General features: G+C 39.7%; 1 protein-coding gene across 3 annotated transcripts in view; it reads right to left on the bottom strand.

The window, feature by feature from the left end:
• The window catches only part of Adk (adenosine kinase), a 397,266-nt gene that overhangs the window by 198,408 nt on the left and 182,070 nt on the right, over positions 1-16,788 (bottom strand). For all 3 annotated transcript variants that reach the window (XM_051142845.1, XM_051142848.1, XM_051142847.1), the window contains exons 5-6: positions 12,428-12,600; positions 6,335-6,443 (exon numbers count right to left, since the gene is read on the bottom strand). In XM_051142845.1, coding sequence (XP_050998802.1) covers positions 6,335-6,443; positions 12,428-12,600 — 282 coding nt within the window. The remainder of the gene's footprint in view (positions 1-6,334; positions 6,444-12,427; positions 12,601-16,788) is intronic.

The raw sequence follows: 16,788 nt of genomic DNA, 5'->3' as shown, positions 1-16,788 counted from the left end.
TGTACACATAAAGCCTTGGTTTGTTTCCCTGTGTGTCATAAACTGATCATGGTGGTATAAGCCTACAATCCCAGCAGGTAGGAGTAGAGGTGGAAGGATACAAAGTTCAAGGTCATCCTTGAAAATATTCTAAAGAATACTGTGAAAATTAAGAAATGATAGCTGATGTACTATAGAGCAAAAGTAATTAAAACAGCATGGTACTGGTATATCAAAGGTCTGGTTGACCAGTGGAATCAAATTAAAGACCGAGAAATAAAGCCACACACATTTGGACACTTGATTTTTGACAAAGAAGCCAAATCTATTCAATGGGAAAAGGGTAACATCTTCAACAAATGGTGCTGGTCTAACTGCATGTCTACATGTAGAAAAATGCATATTTATCATCACTCACAGAACTCAAGTCGAAGTGGGTTAAAGACCTCAACATAAAACCAGAGGCACTAAATCTGTTAGAAGAAAAAGTAGGGGGGAGCCCAGAATGCATTCGCATAGGAGACAACTTCCTGAACAGAACTTCAACAGCCCAGGCCTTAAGGTCAACAATTAATAAATGGGACCTCATGAGGCCGAGAAGCTTCTGTAAGGCAGAAGACGTTGTCGTCAGAACAAAGCAACAGCCTACAAACTGGGAAAAGATCTTTATTAACCCTACACCTGACAAAGGTCTAACATCCAAAATATATAAAGAGCTCAAGAAATTAAACATCACCAAACCAAATAACCCAATTAAGAAATGGGGCTTAGAATAAAACAGGAATATTGAATGGCCAAGAAACACTTACAAAGAAATGCTCATGGCCCTTAATCATCAAATAAACGCAAATCAAAACGGCTCTGAAGATTCCATCTTACACCCATCTGAATGGCTAGGATCAAAAACTCAAGTGATAGTACATGCTGGCGAGGATCTGGAAAAAGGGGAACACTAGTTCATTGCTGGTGGGAGTGCAAACTTGTACAACCACTTTGGAAACCAATTTGGCGCTTTCTCAGAAAACTGGGAATAGGGCTAACTCAAGACCCAGCTACTCCACTCCTTGGAATATACCCAAAAGATGTTCCATCATACAACAAGGACATATGCTCAACCATGTTCATAGCAGCCTTACTCGTAATAGCCAGAACATGGAAACAACTTTTTTGTCCCTCAGTCGAAGAATGGATAAAGAAACTGTGGTATATTTACACCATGGAATACTACTCAGCTAGAAAATCAAGAAAATCTTGAAATTTATGGGCAAATGGATGGAACTAGAAATGATCATCCTGAAAGAGTTAACCCAGGCCCAGAAAGACTCACATGGTATATAATCAGTTATGATTGGACACTAGCACAAAAGGAATGTCCAATGAAAGACTTCACTTACCAGGAGATCAGGATAGATGTGGGGACTTCCTAGTGGGACTCTAGGTGAAGGAAATATGGGAGAATGGGGAAATAGAAGGATCCAGAGGGCCCTAGAAACTCACACAAAAAAACATCATGATGGGCGGATCTGAACCCAGGGTGTCTGCTCAACCTACTGCCCCAACCAAGGACAATGCATGCAGTACACATTGAACCCCTATTCAGATCTAGCCAATGGACAGCACATCCTCCACAGTTGCATGAGAGTGGGGACTGACTCTGACCGAACTCTGGTGCCCCATATTTGACCACTTCCCCTTGGAGAGGAGGCCTGGTGGCACTCAGAGGAAGGACAAGCAGGCTGCCAGGATGAGACTTGATAGGCTGTGACCATATGGTGGGGGAGGAGGTCCCCTTCTGTCACAGACCTAGGGGAGGGGAAAAGGGTGAAAGAGGGAGGGAGGGAGGGAGGAATGGGAAGATAAAAGTGAGGGAATAACAATTGGGATGTAATTTGAATAAATTAATAAAAAATAAAATAAAAAGAAATGATGGCTGAGTATGGTGGCACATGCTTAAGATCCGAGCATTGGGGAGGCTCAAACAGAAGAACTGCTGCAAGTGTGAGGTGAGCCTGGATCCTCATTAAATAAATATTAGTCAATTTTTACATATTTGCCACCAGGCCAATCTGATGGAGAAATTTCCTCTTAGAATATTACCCTTGCTGTGTCACGTTAACACACAGTGGGACTACAACCTTTTTTTGAAAACTGATTAAGAAGAGAAATAATTAACTTACCCCTCCCCCAAATTATCTACTGTTACCTTCATTTTATATTTCATTGTTTGGGTTCGATTTGGCACATAATATTCTAAACTCCTGCATGGCTGAGATTCATTTCTACTGTTGGGCATACACTAACAAGAAAAGCTCTATGTGAAACAAACAACCCCATCTACTTAATTTCACTGTTTTATTTATACATTGACTTTTTATTTTAGGATGTGGAAATGCTGTGTGGCCTCTTGACAGTCTGAGTTCATGTCATCTTCTGTCTTAGTTCAGTTTCTATCACTGTGATAAAGAACATGAACAAAAGCAACAGGAGGAGGAGGAGGAAAGAGATTATTTGGCTTATACTTTTCCCATCACCATCCATCATCGAGGGATGTCAGGGCACCCAAGCAGGACACCCAAGCAGAAACCTAGAGGTAGGAATTGAAGCAAAGACCAATGGGGAATGTTGCTTCCTGGCTTTCTTAACTATTGCTCACTCAGCTTGCTTTTAATACAGCTCAGGACCTGATCAAGGCTGGCACTGCCAACAGCAGTCTGGACCCTCATTAAGTCAATCATTAATCAAAATGGTTTTATACATTTGCCCTCAGGCCAATATGATGAAGAAAACTCCCTCTTACTACATTACACTACCCGTGTCAAGTTGAAAAAGAGCTGACCAGTCCATCTCAGCCTCTAGAGGCTAAGGGTTACGGGCATGCATCTTTATGCCCGATTCACTAGTCTAATTTTTAATTTTTAAATGTAGTACACCTTAAGGTTACCCGCAAGGCCATTTTCAGATAAAGGCTTAATGCAACCAGTTAAGCCCTGAAAAGGCAAGGAAGCCGTCTAGAATTTGTCACTCAAAATATCAGAGTTTAAAAAAAAAAAAAATCAGGAATAAATCTATACAATAAACACCGATTTGCCAAAGAGAATGGAAATTTTAACACATAAAAGATCAAAAATTGCTCTTTGGGATAAAAGGTCAAGTGTAGTTCAACTGTTCCACCTCTTTAATAATCTCAGAGGAATATTACAAAGATTAATTACTAAATTTCAAAAGACACTTTGAATTCTATGTAAGTGTTTTATAGAGAAGTATGACCTACTATTTAATCAATTATCATTCACAGGATATCTTAAATAAAAAAGATCCATTAGTTCACCTTCTCTTCCAAGGTATATTATTATGAGTATAGTCTTGAAAAGATGCTATTTAAAAATTTTTCTATGGTCTAATAAAGTTAAAGCAATGACTTCAAGTAAAGTCTGCAAATATATAAGTCCTTGCTAGATTTTGAAGAGAAGAAAAGCAAATCTCAACATATATTAAGTAATATTTATGTTATTTTTATCTCATTACATTCTCAGTTTCTCTTAATTATAACATATCAATTTGCTTTCACAGCTACTGTTCCCAGATTTTTCATAACAGAAAGAAAACCAGGTAACATATTTTAAACCCAAACACAATAAGATGATGGATCCATTTACAATCATGCATCGATTTAAATAAATCTTCCAGAACATACTGCAAAAATGTTAAGTCCTTAAAAAGAACACTTGTAAATTTGATTACATATATATTCTAAGTTTTGATCCAACGTTGGAAGGCCAAATTACAGAGTCAGGCGTGGTAGTGCACGCCTTTAATCCCAGCACTTGGGAGGCAGCTACAGGTGGGTCACTGTGAGTTCGAGTCCAGGCTGATTTACAAATTATAAACCCTGTCTCCTGTGTTCCAGGATAGGCTCAAACTTACTATATAGTCAAGGGTGACCCTGAAGTTCTGATACTCTAGACTCCACCTGCAAGTGAGCACAACTATATTTGTGCTGATAGACAAGCATTTTTACCAACTGCTGTATCTCCAGCTACCATAAATATCTTTTCAATAGCAAATAATTTCTTTAAAATACAAACAAACAAAACCCAACCTACTTACTTACGAGGGATCACTATGCTGTCCACTCTGGTCTTGAACTAATGTGACGTATATGTACAGTTCAAGCATTTGGGAGTCCAAGGTAAAAAGATCATAGAGTTTGCAGGCAGCCTAGGCTACATAGTGAGATCCTGTCTCAAACAAATAATGATAACCACACCACAAAAACCCACTGCCTGTGCCTTAAAGAAAAATTAAGTTACTTTAAGAAATGGACTAAATATAAGTGAGTATATACCATTTGAGTCTCTCTGCTTCTGGGTTAACTCACTCATTGTGATCATTTCTAGTTCAATCCATTTATCCACACATTTCGGAAATTCCTTGTTTTTAATAGCTGAATAGTATTCCATAGTGTAAACGTACCACAGTTTCTTTATCCATTCTTCTACTGATGGACACTTAGGCTGTTTCCAGGTTCTGGCGATTATGAATAAGGCTGCTATGAACATAGCTGAGATGTCCCTGTTGTGTACTGGAGCATCTTCTGGGTATGTTCCAAGGAGTGGAATACCTGGGTCTTGAGGAAGCCCTATTCCCAGTTTTCTGATATAGTGCCAGATAGATTTCCAAAGTGGCTGTACTAATTTGCATTCCCACCAGCAATGAAGGAGTGTTCGTCTCTCTCCACATCTTTGCCAGCATGTGGTGTCACTTGAGTTTTTGATCTTAGCCATTCTGATGGGTGTAACATGGAATCTCAGAGTTTTTCACTCAGCAGGAAAGTGGGACAGAGGGGAGGACATCCTATTGGGACTCTAGGTGAGAGAAGCATGGGAGAATGGGGAAATAGAAGGATCCAGAGGGTCCTAGAAACCTACAAGAAGAACATTATGATGGGCAGATCTAGGCCCAGGGGCCCTGCTCAAACTATGGCACCAGGCAAGGACAATACGTGCAGTAAACTTTGAACCCCTACTCAGATCTAGCCAATGGACAGGACATTCTCCACAGTTGAGTAGAGAGTGGGGTCTGACTTTCACATGAACTCTGGTGCCCCATATTTGACCACATCCCCTGAATGGGGAGACCTGGTGGCACTCAGAGGAAGGATAGCAGGCTACCAAGAAGAGACTTGATACCCTATGAGCATATACAGGGGGAGAAGGTTCCCCTCAGTCACAGTCATAGGGGAGGGGAGTAAGGAGAAAATGGGAAGGAGGGAGGAATGGGAGGATACAAGGGATGGGCTAACAATTGAGATGTAATATGAATAAATTAATAAAATATATTTAAAAAAGAAATGGACTAAAATAAAATAATAAAGGTAGAAAATCTTAAATTCTAGAAACGGTAGTATGGTGTCCAATATGTAATCCCATGTAAGCATTTATGTGACAGCTACAAAGGGGCAGAAACTGCTATACAGAGAAATCAACAGCGTATTGTAAAGCCTGGAGCAGTGCACATAAGCATGCTGTAGGAGATATTAACACTAGACGGAAATAAACAGCTATGTGTTCAATAAACACTGATGTGCAGGACAATCGATCTCAAACATGCCCTCCCGGCTGCCTCACACAGCTCAGACACAGTGGCAGCAGCCGTTTGTCCAAACTGAACGACACGAAATCCTGCCATAAAGTGACAGGTGTATATTCCTGTGTGAGCAGCCATGTTTAACTCATATAATAGCAAGGCAATCATGGGGGTGATTAGTTCAAGGCAGTTTTTAGTGTACTTCTACCTTAGAAATTAATTCTTAACCAATTATTCTTCTGTCAGAAAATTTAACTCAAATTATATGCTGCCCTATTTTCAGACTTAAGAGATTTGTCACAATCAATATTTTTGAAATATTAAATTAAAAGGTGTCACACTAATTATTATGGAATAAATAGCAATTATGATCCTTTTAAGGCAAATAAACTCAAACTGTTAGCAGTGCATACTTACATTACTACTGTTTCACACAGTGCTCATATCATTTATAATAAGTTGCCAAAAATGTGTTTGTAAAACTATTTCAAAAGAGCTCATGAAACGGATTTAACAGTGCAGAATTCTGTGTGACTGAGAAATTATTTATAATATTGCTAAGCAGTAGACGTGAAGCTGGTAACACGAAGGACACACCCATTAAAGATTGTATTTCTATTGTGTAATTACAATAGTGAACCAAGCATGTGCTCCAGATAGGTACATTATCTGCAGGGTGAGGTAAAGGAAGTTTTCCCAATAAGAATGTATCAGCCAGCGGCTCTAGTCCGCTGAGCTAACGTGGCTCCCAGTTTGAGCGAACACTTACAGCTATGTAGTAAACTCTGGCTTTTTCTACCAATATCCAATTCCTCTCCACATCAAGGTGCTTTTCTTTTTTATAACAATTGGCAGCGGCAAGGTTAGCAACCAGGGACCTAAAAACCAAGGAAAAAGAAATACAAGTTATTTATAAAAAGATTAAAAACCTTGTGAAGTATTTGTATAGAAAGGAACAAATTCTTCAAAAGCCGTTATTGCTGATGGTGAAGACTGGGACATGTCTGATGCTTTTTAGACAAGAGACACGGTAACCAGCATTACCTAAAATTCTTCGGCTGGTATATGAGGTTTTTTTGGTTTTCGAAACAGGGTTTCTCTGTGTAGCCTTGACTGTCCTGGACTCACTTTGTAGGCTTGAGTTTTTAACTCCAAAGTAAGGCTTACTTTTTATATATTAATACAGTTAAAAATGCAGTTTAGAAATAGGCAACGAGGTCATTCTGAAATAGGAAATCTATATAAACCAAAATTTCATTTTTATGGTGGAAAAATATCTTCATAAAAATATGACCAACAGACTATAATTGACTAATTTAATGCGTTAAGAGCCCAATATGGGATTAATTTCATAAAACACACATGTAAACGCAGATCATATTTATTGAGAGGAATAAATTTGCAACTATTACATTTTAAGGACTGGAATTAATTAGAATCAGATTCTTTAGTTTAAAACTCCCGGGCAGGGTTATTTTATAGCTGGAAAATTTAACTAGCATACTAGATTTAAAACCTGGCTATCAAATGCCACCAAACTGCTTAATTTTAACCCAAAAATTCAACTTAATAAAATAAAAAAATTATTTAAATTTCAGATATATATATATAAACCCTTCATTCAGGCCTGAGATTTATAAAATTATTTGGCATTTTTCTCTATTCTTAAAAATTAAAACAGTAAAAACTATCTCCATAGAAAAATGACTCCATCATTTGAGACTTGTGATATCTATTTCCACTATCTAAAAGAAAAGTTTCCTTCCAAAACAATTTTCCATTCAACCTTATCTTAATTTATTCCTGAATGACATATCTATTTATATTGAAATAAAATAGGAAAATATGAAAAATCTCAACAACACACTTAACTGCAAGTCCTTTTAACACAAATGTAAAGTATCATTTGGTGCCAGGGATTCAACCTGCTCCTATCTTATAAACAACCTAATCATGACATAGGAATTTTTCATTAAAACTCTTTCTTGCAAACTTTTATTTTAATGACAAAAATATAGTTAAGTTCTAAGTTTTAATTACCAGAATCTGGTAAAACAAACAAACAAACAAACAAACAAAAACAAAAAACCAAACCAAACAAACAAACAAACAAACAAAAAAACCCCTACCAATTCTATCATATTCCAGCATTTATATTATAGATTAAGAGTCCCGCACCCCATCTCCACTGCCCCCAATTTAGAGGCCTCGTATCTTTTTTCTTAAATTACAGAGCAGATCTAATGCCCCCGGCTGTGTTTGAATGCACAGTGCAGCAGAGGATGACTGCATTCTCTTATCCTCCTGCCTCTGCCTCCTGGGTGCTAGGCTTAAGGACATGGGTTAGTGCGTGATGCTCACTCAGTGCTGTGGACGGAAGCCAAGGACTGTGTGTTGCGGGAGAGCACCGACCGGGTTACATCCCCAGCCCCAGTACCATATGAACAACATGGGTCACCAAACCTTAATATTGGTGGACAAATTGAGTTTTTGTCATCCAAAGGACCTAATAATTGTTCTTTAAAATAGAAATTTAGTATATAAAGACAATTAGCTATTTTATTCTAGCTTTTGTGATGTCAGAAGCAAAACTTGACTCATTATTAGTAATGGAAAAACTACACTTGAAGAATGAAATTTCTTTTAGGAAAGCTGCATGAGGAGTCAAGTACATTTGAATAGTAGATTGCTGAATATTTATAGACCTTGATTTGAGTAATGAAAATGTTAATTAATTGAGACCTGAAAACTATCAAGTTCCTCTAATCTCTCTCCTTCCCTCCCCCTGAGACAGACAGACAGTCTCTCTCTCTCTCTCTCTCTCTCTCTCTCTCTAAACAAACGAAACCACATTTTAAAAGGTCTGAAAATTACTTTGGCCCCCTAATTATTTTGGAAAGTTCTGGATACTTTATGACTGCTGTCCGCACTGGACCTCAGCACCCAGAACTGTATCAGGTCCTAACACGATCCTGCTGGAGGCAAGCCAAGAGCCAAAACAAAGAAAGTGAGGAAGGAAATCGCCCCAACTTTCTTTCTATTGGTGTGACAAACACCATAACCAAGAAAAACTTGGGGGAAAAAGGGTTTGTGTGGCTTACACTTCCATGGCCCCCATCCAAGGGAAGCCAGCGCAGGAACTGAAGCAGAGACACTGCTGACTAGATTGCTTCTCAAGGCTAGCTCTCAGTCAGCCCAGGACCACTGCCCAGAGTGCTGCTGCTCACAGTGGGCTCAGTCCTCCCACATCAATCATTAGTCAAGAAAATGCACTATGCTTAGAGATTAATCTGACAGAGGTATTTTCTCAGTCGAGGTCCCAATCTTGCCAAATGACTCCATCTTATGTTAAACTGAAAAAAATTCTTACCAGCAGAGGGATGGATCAGGATAGAAAAACAGCATGGAGAATGGAGGGCAAATGACATACTTATAAGGATAGAGGGCCCAGCCAGGCATGGCACACCCATAATCTTGACAGTGCGGGAGGCAGAAATATAAGGATGGACAAAAATGTGAATTTGGTTTGGTCTATGTGGCAGATTCCAGGACAGCCAGGGCTGTACCTGCAACCTCTGTCTTTAAAAAAAAAAAAAAAGAAAAAAAAAAATCAACCAAACCAAACAAAGCACGGAAAACAAACAAACAAAAAACAAAACAAACAAACAAATTTTATAGTGGATCAAAATTTAAAGTAGGTAAATTCTAAGGATTCTAAGAAAACAGTAACAAAGATAGTGATTTTGTTTTTCCTGTGCAGAGGAGAAGGAAGGTTAATTATTAGCACTGTATGCATACACTGCAGAAATACCTGCACAGCTACAGAACAATAAGAAAAACCAGTGCACGGAAGGCCATGAACGATACACTGGAGGACCACATGGAGAACTTTCTATGAAGTAAAGGTTACAGACAGGAGGGCTGGGACTCACAACCAGCAGCCATCTCTATATATCTTTCTGCTCTGTGGCCCAGGCTGGGGAACGTTCCCATTGGGGACCAGGCTCAAATGAATGGGCGCACATTTGGATTTTTTGTGCTCCGTGCCCAAGATTTAGGCAATGAAGAGGGTTTAAAAGACATGCACAGCAACGTAAAATGAAGAGCCAGACATTCGAGGCCTTTCCATGTCTGCCTAGGAAAGTGACAGCAGGTAGCCTTCAACCTGTGGCAGTACCATCTGGGCCTCTCTGATTTGCTTTAATATAGCAAATTTTTTACTGCGGGAATGTCATATTTAGTCACTTGTCAGCCTCATGACCTGCCCTAATTGTTTGATCTCTATCTCTTTTCCTGAATGTCTTTTGATTTCTCGTTTTCAAGAATCGTAGCACCACTGAGCCTCTGTTGTAGAGTAACGCTATGGGCTCATATTACTGTAGTGCAATGCCACTTTACTATCTGAACAATAAAGGGACTTCTGAAATGTAATTTTAATATGTGTCTGTGCTCCCCCTCAACCCCCGCTCCACTATTCTCATCTCCACAGGCAGGGTTTGATTACGTAGCTCATCCTAAATAGCGAATTTGTAATTCTCCTGTCTCGGCCTCTTAAATGTTGCAACTCTACAGGCAGAAGCCATGACACTTGCTGACTGAGTGTTGTAACAGAAGGATTGGTGTTCTTTAACGCCAGTGGAAGCTTTGTGGCACACATGCTTCTAAACGCAGGCTTTGATATTCTGTTATCAGGTTATGGTGACAAGATCATTCTTGTGAGTTCAGCAAATTACATGACACACAAAGCAAAAAACAAAACAAAACAAAAACAAAAACACAAAACAAACAAACCCCAGAACCAAAAACCAAAATCATTTTCTTTTTCTAAGCCTAATTATGCAAGATGGAGACTAGATAAATCTCAAGCTTGCACTGCATCAGGCCTATGAATTCAACAGCAGGTCTAACTAAAACAAACATAAAGATGCAAAAGGCAGGCCTGTGAGATGACTGGACAGTTTAAGGAGCTCGCCTGATGATGTAAATCTGATGACCTGACTTCAATCCTGGGAAGCCATGTAAAGGCAGCAGGAGAGAGCTTCAGAGCTGCCCACTGGCCTCCACACGTGTGCTACGGTTTGCACACACGTCATACAAACATATCATCATCATAAATACGTAAGTAAATAAAGTCCTACTAAAAACACTAACAACAAAAAAAGGAAGCTGACCTGAAGGCTCACTCCTGTAACCCCAATACTTGGAAGGTGACAGCGGAAAAACAGTTAAGAGTTTGAAGATAGCCTGGCCTACAAGTGTAAGATGCCGACTCAGGTAAACTGAAACTAAAATAAATAAATAAATAAATAAATAAATAAATAAATAAATAAATAAAAACCAGATCTTACCCCAGGGACAATGGTTAAGATAAAAGACAAAACAAGACAACAAATGCAGGTATGGCTGTGGGGACAGGGGAATACTTATTCACTGTTGGGAAGAACAAAATGGTACAGCTACTATGGAAATCAGGATGGAGGTCCTTCACAGAGCTGGAAGTGGATCCACCGCATGATCCACCCATACCACTCAGAGACGTATTCCTAAAGGACTCCATATCCTGCTACAGAGATACGTGCTCATCCGTGGTCACTACTGATCTAGTCACAATAGCCAGTGAGTGCAAACAGCTTGGTGTCTCTCAACTGGTAAGTGGATAATGGAAATGTGCTGTTTTCCAGCTGTAAAGAAAAATAAAAATTATGAAATTCATAGATAGAAGGATGATGTTGGAAACAATAATTCTGAGTGAGATTAATGGAACAGAAGGGGTTAAATAGGATGGGTGATGGGAGAGCTTAGTAGAGGAGATAACTAATATTACAGACCTTGGAAGAAGCCATATGGAAACCTACTACTGTAGAAGGTCCTAGAATATGTATACATATAAAAGGAGTTTAAATAGGGCTGTCTCACATCTCCAAAGGCTTAGGAATCACCAAGGAAAAGGGGGTAGAAAGATTTTAAGAGCCAGACGTTACAGATGTCTATGGAAAACCAGTGTTGTGCTGGATGCGACAGAGTTGTGACACGTATGAACTCACACTGGTTACAATTGTACGCATATGACCTGCACAAGATCAAACCAGCCACGACTCAAGGATGAGTTGGAGAGGGGCCCATAAAGTTCCAGCCTTGGCTGAGAAGCTTTCGGCAACTGACGGCTGCTGGGGGAGGAAAAGTCATTTTTCTTCCATGATGTGGCCCCTGATAGCCACGTTGCAGTACCCAGTCCTCTCTATGCACATACAGGCAGTGCTAAGTGGTTTTAATGGCCTTAATCACGGAACACATGGGCTGGAGAGAAGCCTCAGCAGCTAAGAGCACTTGCTGCTCTTATAAAGGACCTAGCAATAGGTTCCTAGCACACACACAGTAGTTCACACCAACTGTAATTCCAGTTCCAGGGAATCTGACACCCTCTTCGACAAATATGGGTACCAAGCACATATATGATACACACATATTGCACACAGGCAAAACACTCACATACATGAAATTTTTTAAAAGTCTAAATTTAAGAAACTGCATGTACGGTTTCACCTGTATCTATAAAAATAACCAATAACAAAACAGAGCACATGAAATTTAGAGGCAGAAATTGTGTGTGGGTGTGTGTGTGGACGAGACGGAAAGGAACAGAAGAATGGATTTTATAAAAATTATATAAATGCATGAAATTATTAAATGATAAAAAAAATCAACTAAACATGTTAAGGTAAAAAAGGACATAAGGAAGAAGGGTTTATTTAACATTAAAAACGGTTACCAATGTGAAGTTGATCTCAGACTCTGTGACTCAGGGCTCATTAGTGTTTACACCGCTATGAGGGGAGGGTGACCCAGGTGGAGGAGGACTTACCTGTTGCCGCCAGTGATGCATGCAGCACACGTTCCTGTCGGCTGCTCGCTCTGTTCGTAGTAATGAGCATCCACGTGTGCTTCAGCAGCTTTATTCTTCAGGATCTCCCCAAATTTATCTGTCCCAATGCATCCAAAGAATGTTGCTGCTTTGTGTGGCTCCTGAATCATCCACTGAAAAGTCAGAACATAAATGACCGAATGGGTCAGAAACAGAACAGGGAATTCAGGACTCAGCCACAGACGCTGGCATGAAAGGCATGCTTTGTGATGACAATGAATGCAACTTCAACATTGCACTCCTGCTTACGATAGCAACCTTGACAGAAACAGCCATACACATCGCAAAACAGCCAACTACATGAGGAACAGACACAGGCTGGACCACTTTGGAAGGTAGCCAGAGGATACTTCTTCAGAACTCAGAAGGTAAAGTTATACAGACTTTTAAATCAAATGCTGGCTATTTATAGGAATATCAAAGTTAAGTGTCAATAAAATGAACAAGCATAGAATTTTCATGGCAAAGAATCCACTTTGAAGACTGCGTTCTGACATCACGTTTGCCCCTGACTGGTTGTGGCACCATAACTATATTAATAACATGTCCCTTGAATTTGGAACCTTTGCTGTTCTAGAAGACACTTTAGAACACAGGCTAGCCAGGTGGTGGTGGCGCACACCTTTAATCCCAGCACTTAGGAGGCAGAGGCAGGCGACTCGCTGTGAGTTCGAGGCCAGCCTGGTCTGCAAAGTGAGTCCAGGACAGCCAAGGCTACACAGAGAAACCCTGTCTCGAAAAACAGAAAACAAAGCAAAACAAAAAAACAAAACAAACAAACAAACAAACAAAGAACACAGGCTAAACAAGAACAAATAGCTGTGCTCCTGTCCCAGCCGTCTCTAATAGATATGGGATAACAGATATGAGCTGCCACCTTGGCATCACTTAACCTTTCTACAGTTTACTTTTCTCATCTGTAATATAGGGAAATGATAAAAACATGCTTCATAAGGTAGCTGAAGATTAGCTGAAATAATATAAGTTGATGTATATGCAAAGCTGAGCATAGTACCCAAGATACAATGAGCAACACTTATAAGCTATAGTAATTAATACTTTTATACTTCTTGAAATAATTTATACATAAATTATGCTAGAGCATGCTCATGCTTAACACTATTAAAAATGATGGCTGAGCATGGTGGTGCATGCGTGAAGTCCCAGCACTTCAAAGATGGAGGCAGGAAAATCAGGAGTTAGATGATCAGTCTTGCAAACTGCTTAGGCTCTAAGAGACTGTCTTAAAAATAAGTAAGCAAGCAAGTAAGTAAGTAAGTAAATAAATAAGTAAATAAATAAAAATAAAAACAGCCATCCCCTCCCTGCTCCAAAAAGGGAAGAAAAGTGTTTAGTACTGGAGGGAGGGTGAGGTTCTGAGCCCTCATCACAGGAAGCAGAAGGCAATTAATAAAATCAAGGCGCAAAGAATAAGATACTGTGGAAGGCGTGCCCAGTGAGAGGTCATATCCCTCACCCCACAGCTCAGGGGCTGCAGAGGAAGAGGAAGGAAGACAAGACTGCAGCGGAACAGTATTTACCTGTGACAGGGCTGCTGCACACACTCACTCACGGCAGCTACTACTGAGTAAGACGTGCAAGAGGCCAACATTACCGAAATCACAGTACTGAGAAGGAAGGGGCTTTATAAGCCCCACCTCGATTTGAAGAGCCATTGGCAATTGATTGCTGCTGGGGGGTAGGAAAGTCAGCTTTGTTTGGGAAGAGCTCTGAGAGGCTACCCACATTCTAGTAGACAGATGGTCCTACATCTACGTATGCACAGTCAAAAGAGAGGGAAAATACATGAAGAAACAGCAAAGAGTGGGAGGTGGGGAGGGAAGAAATTGGGGGATGGATTTGGTGCAAAAACATTACATGTATGTATGAATATTAAAGTTTCATAAAGATAGAAGTGTTAAAATCCTAACTTAAATTATCTCACCATGTCATTAAAGTGATTCTTAGAATAAACTTTAGAATTTTGGCTGTAAATGATTCATAATGGACTTCTTTTAATATGCATGGTTTTCATTGATTTGAACTCTTTAAATTAGCTCAAGTCCCTGAGGCTTCTCATACTTTATTAGCGATTCTAAAGAGACCATCTCTTTTTGTTTCAAATACAGTTGCTAAAATTCTCTGTATATTAAATATTTTTTTTTAAAAAAGCATCAACATAGGGGGCTGGAGAGATGGCTTAGGGGTTGAGTGCTTGCTTAGGACCCAGGTTCAATTTCCGATAAACACACTATAGCTCACAATTGTCTATAATTTAATCCCAGTGTATCCAATGCCTTCTTCTGACATCCATGGGCACTACACGCTTATGGTGCACAGACACACACAAAGGAAAAACACTCATACACATAAAATACAAATAAATAACAATAACAAATAGAACACAAACATATTTTAATAAATATATTTTCAAATACTGAGTATATTTGTTATATACACAAATGTGTGTAAGTATACAAATACTAAACATATGTGTATATTTAAACATATACAAAAATATATGTGTGTGTGTGTGTGTGTGTGTGTGTGTGTGTGTGTGTGTGTTTATGTGTGTGTGTGTGTATTTGAGAGATAAAGAAATGAGACGGCCGGGCATGGTGCGCATGCCTTTAATCCCAGCACTCGGGAGGCAGAGGCAGATGGATCGCTATGAGTTTGAGGCCAGCCTGGTCTACAAAGTGAGTTTAGGACAGCCAAGGCTACACAGAGAAACCCTGTCTTGAAAAACCAAAAATAAATAAATAAATAAATAAATGAGGAGACAAACAAAATAGCAACAGAAACCTGCAGAAGTTACACACACTAACTGCTTGATAAGAAGGAGACCTACTTCTAGATATTTATCCTTAAAATGTAAATACAATGCTACAGGTGTAAATATTTATTTATGTTGTCCTTACATAATGTACAAACAATAAAGTCTATTCATGGAAGACATGTTGAATAAACTGGACGAGCTGTTTGATACAAACAAAGCAAAGGAAAGGCTTAGAGAACAGTCTAAGTAAGCGATTCTAGTGCCTGGGAGGCAGAGGGAAGAGGTTGGGGAAATGGAGGCTGTCTTAGGATACAGTTCAAGGCCAGGCTGAATTCCACAGGGAAACCCAGTCTCTGGAGCTAAGGGATGCAGCTTAGTGGGACAGCTTGCCTGGCACGTATATATTCAAAGGTTTCAAACTCCAGCACAGCAGCAACAACAAAACAAGCGAAAGGATCCACGTGCACTGACTACTCTCTACGACACCTTGGGAAGCTAGAAGAGTTCTAAAGAGAAAGCTCAGACACAAAAATACCACGACAAAGCTTCCAGACACTGAAAGTCAAATAAAGCAAAAGTAAATAAGTAACTATGACTGCAAGGAACAAGACCTAGTGAACAGCAAAAGGAAGGATCAATATACAAGAGCAATCATGTATCTGATGAGAGGCTACTAGCCTGAATAACTAAAGAAATTTAGCACCACAGGGAAACCTGAGTGAAATGTGGCCAGAGGTGTTGAACAGGTGTGTTTCTAATTATCCAAACAGCCACTAAGCACATGAACGTGTGCGATAGCACTAACCATCTGGAAAATAAAAAATCAAAAGCATAATTAGATGTTGTTTAATGCTGATCATGAGTGACACCATAAAAAGAGTAGAAAATAAGAAGCGTTGGTGAGGATGTGGAGAAATTACCCTTGTGCTGTGCACAACTAGAAAATAAATCATAAAGGTGCAAGCGCAGGAGTCTCAGATGCCGGATAATAAGCAGTGCCTCTGACGGAAGGGACCCTGACATCATACGCATTACCATGAGACAAGTTTCTGACAGTAGCCTGGCACTCTCACTGAAATTAGTTCATACCAATACACTCTGAAAGGAATGCAGACCAAGGACAATGCATGCAGTAAACCTAGAACCCCTATTCAGATCTACCCAATGGACAGCACATTCTCCAGTTGTGTATAGAGTGGGGACTGACTCTGACATGAACTCTGGTTCCCCCTATTTGACCACTTCCCCTTGGTGGGGAGGCCAGGTGGCACTCAGAGGAAGGCTAGGCAGGCTGTCTGGATGAGACCTGATAGGCTGTGACCATATGGTAGGGGAGGAGGTCCCATTCTGTCATAGACTTAGGGGAGGGGAATAGAGTGAAAGAGGGAGGGAGGGGGAAATGGGAAGATACAAGGGAGGGAATAACAACTGAGATGTAATCTGAATAAATAAATCATTTAAATAAAAAAAGAGAAAGGAATGCAGGACAAATTGTGAAAATTATTTCAAAGAACAGCAAGCT

Source organism: Acomys russatus, chromosome 3 (assembly GCF_903995435.1).
Source record: "Acomys russatus chromosome 3, mAcoRus1.1, whole genome shotgun sequence".
NCBI classification, from domain to species: domain Eukaryota; kingdom Metazoa; phylum Chordata; class Mammalia; order Rodentia; family Muridae; genus Acomys; species Acomys russatus.
This window is presented reverse-complemented; position numbering and strand designations above follow the sequence as displayed.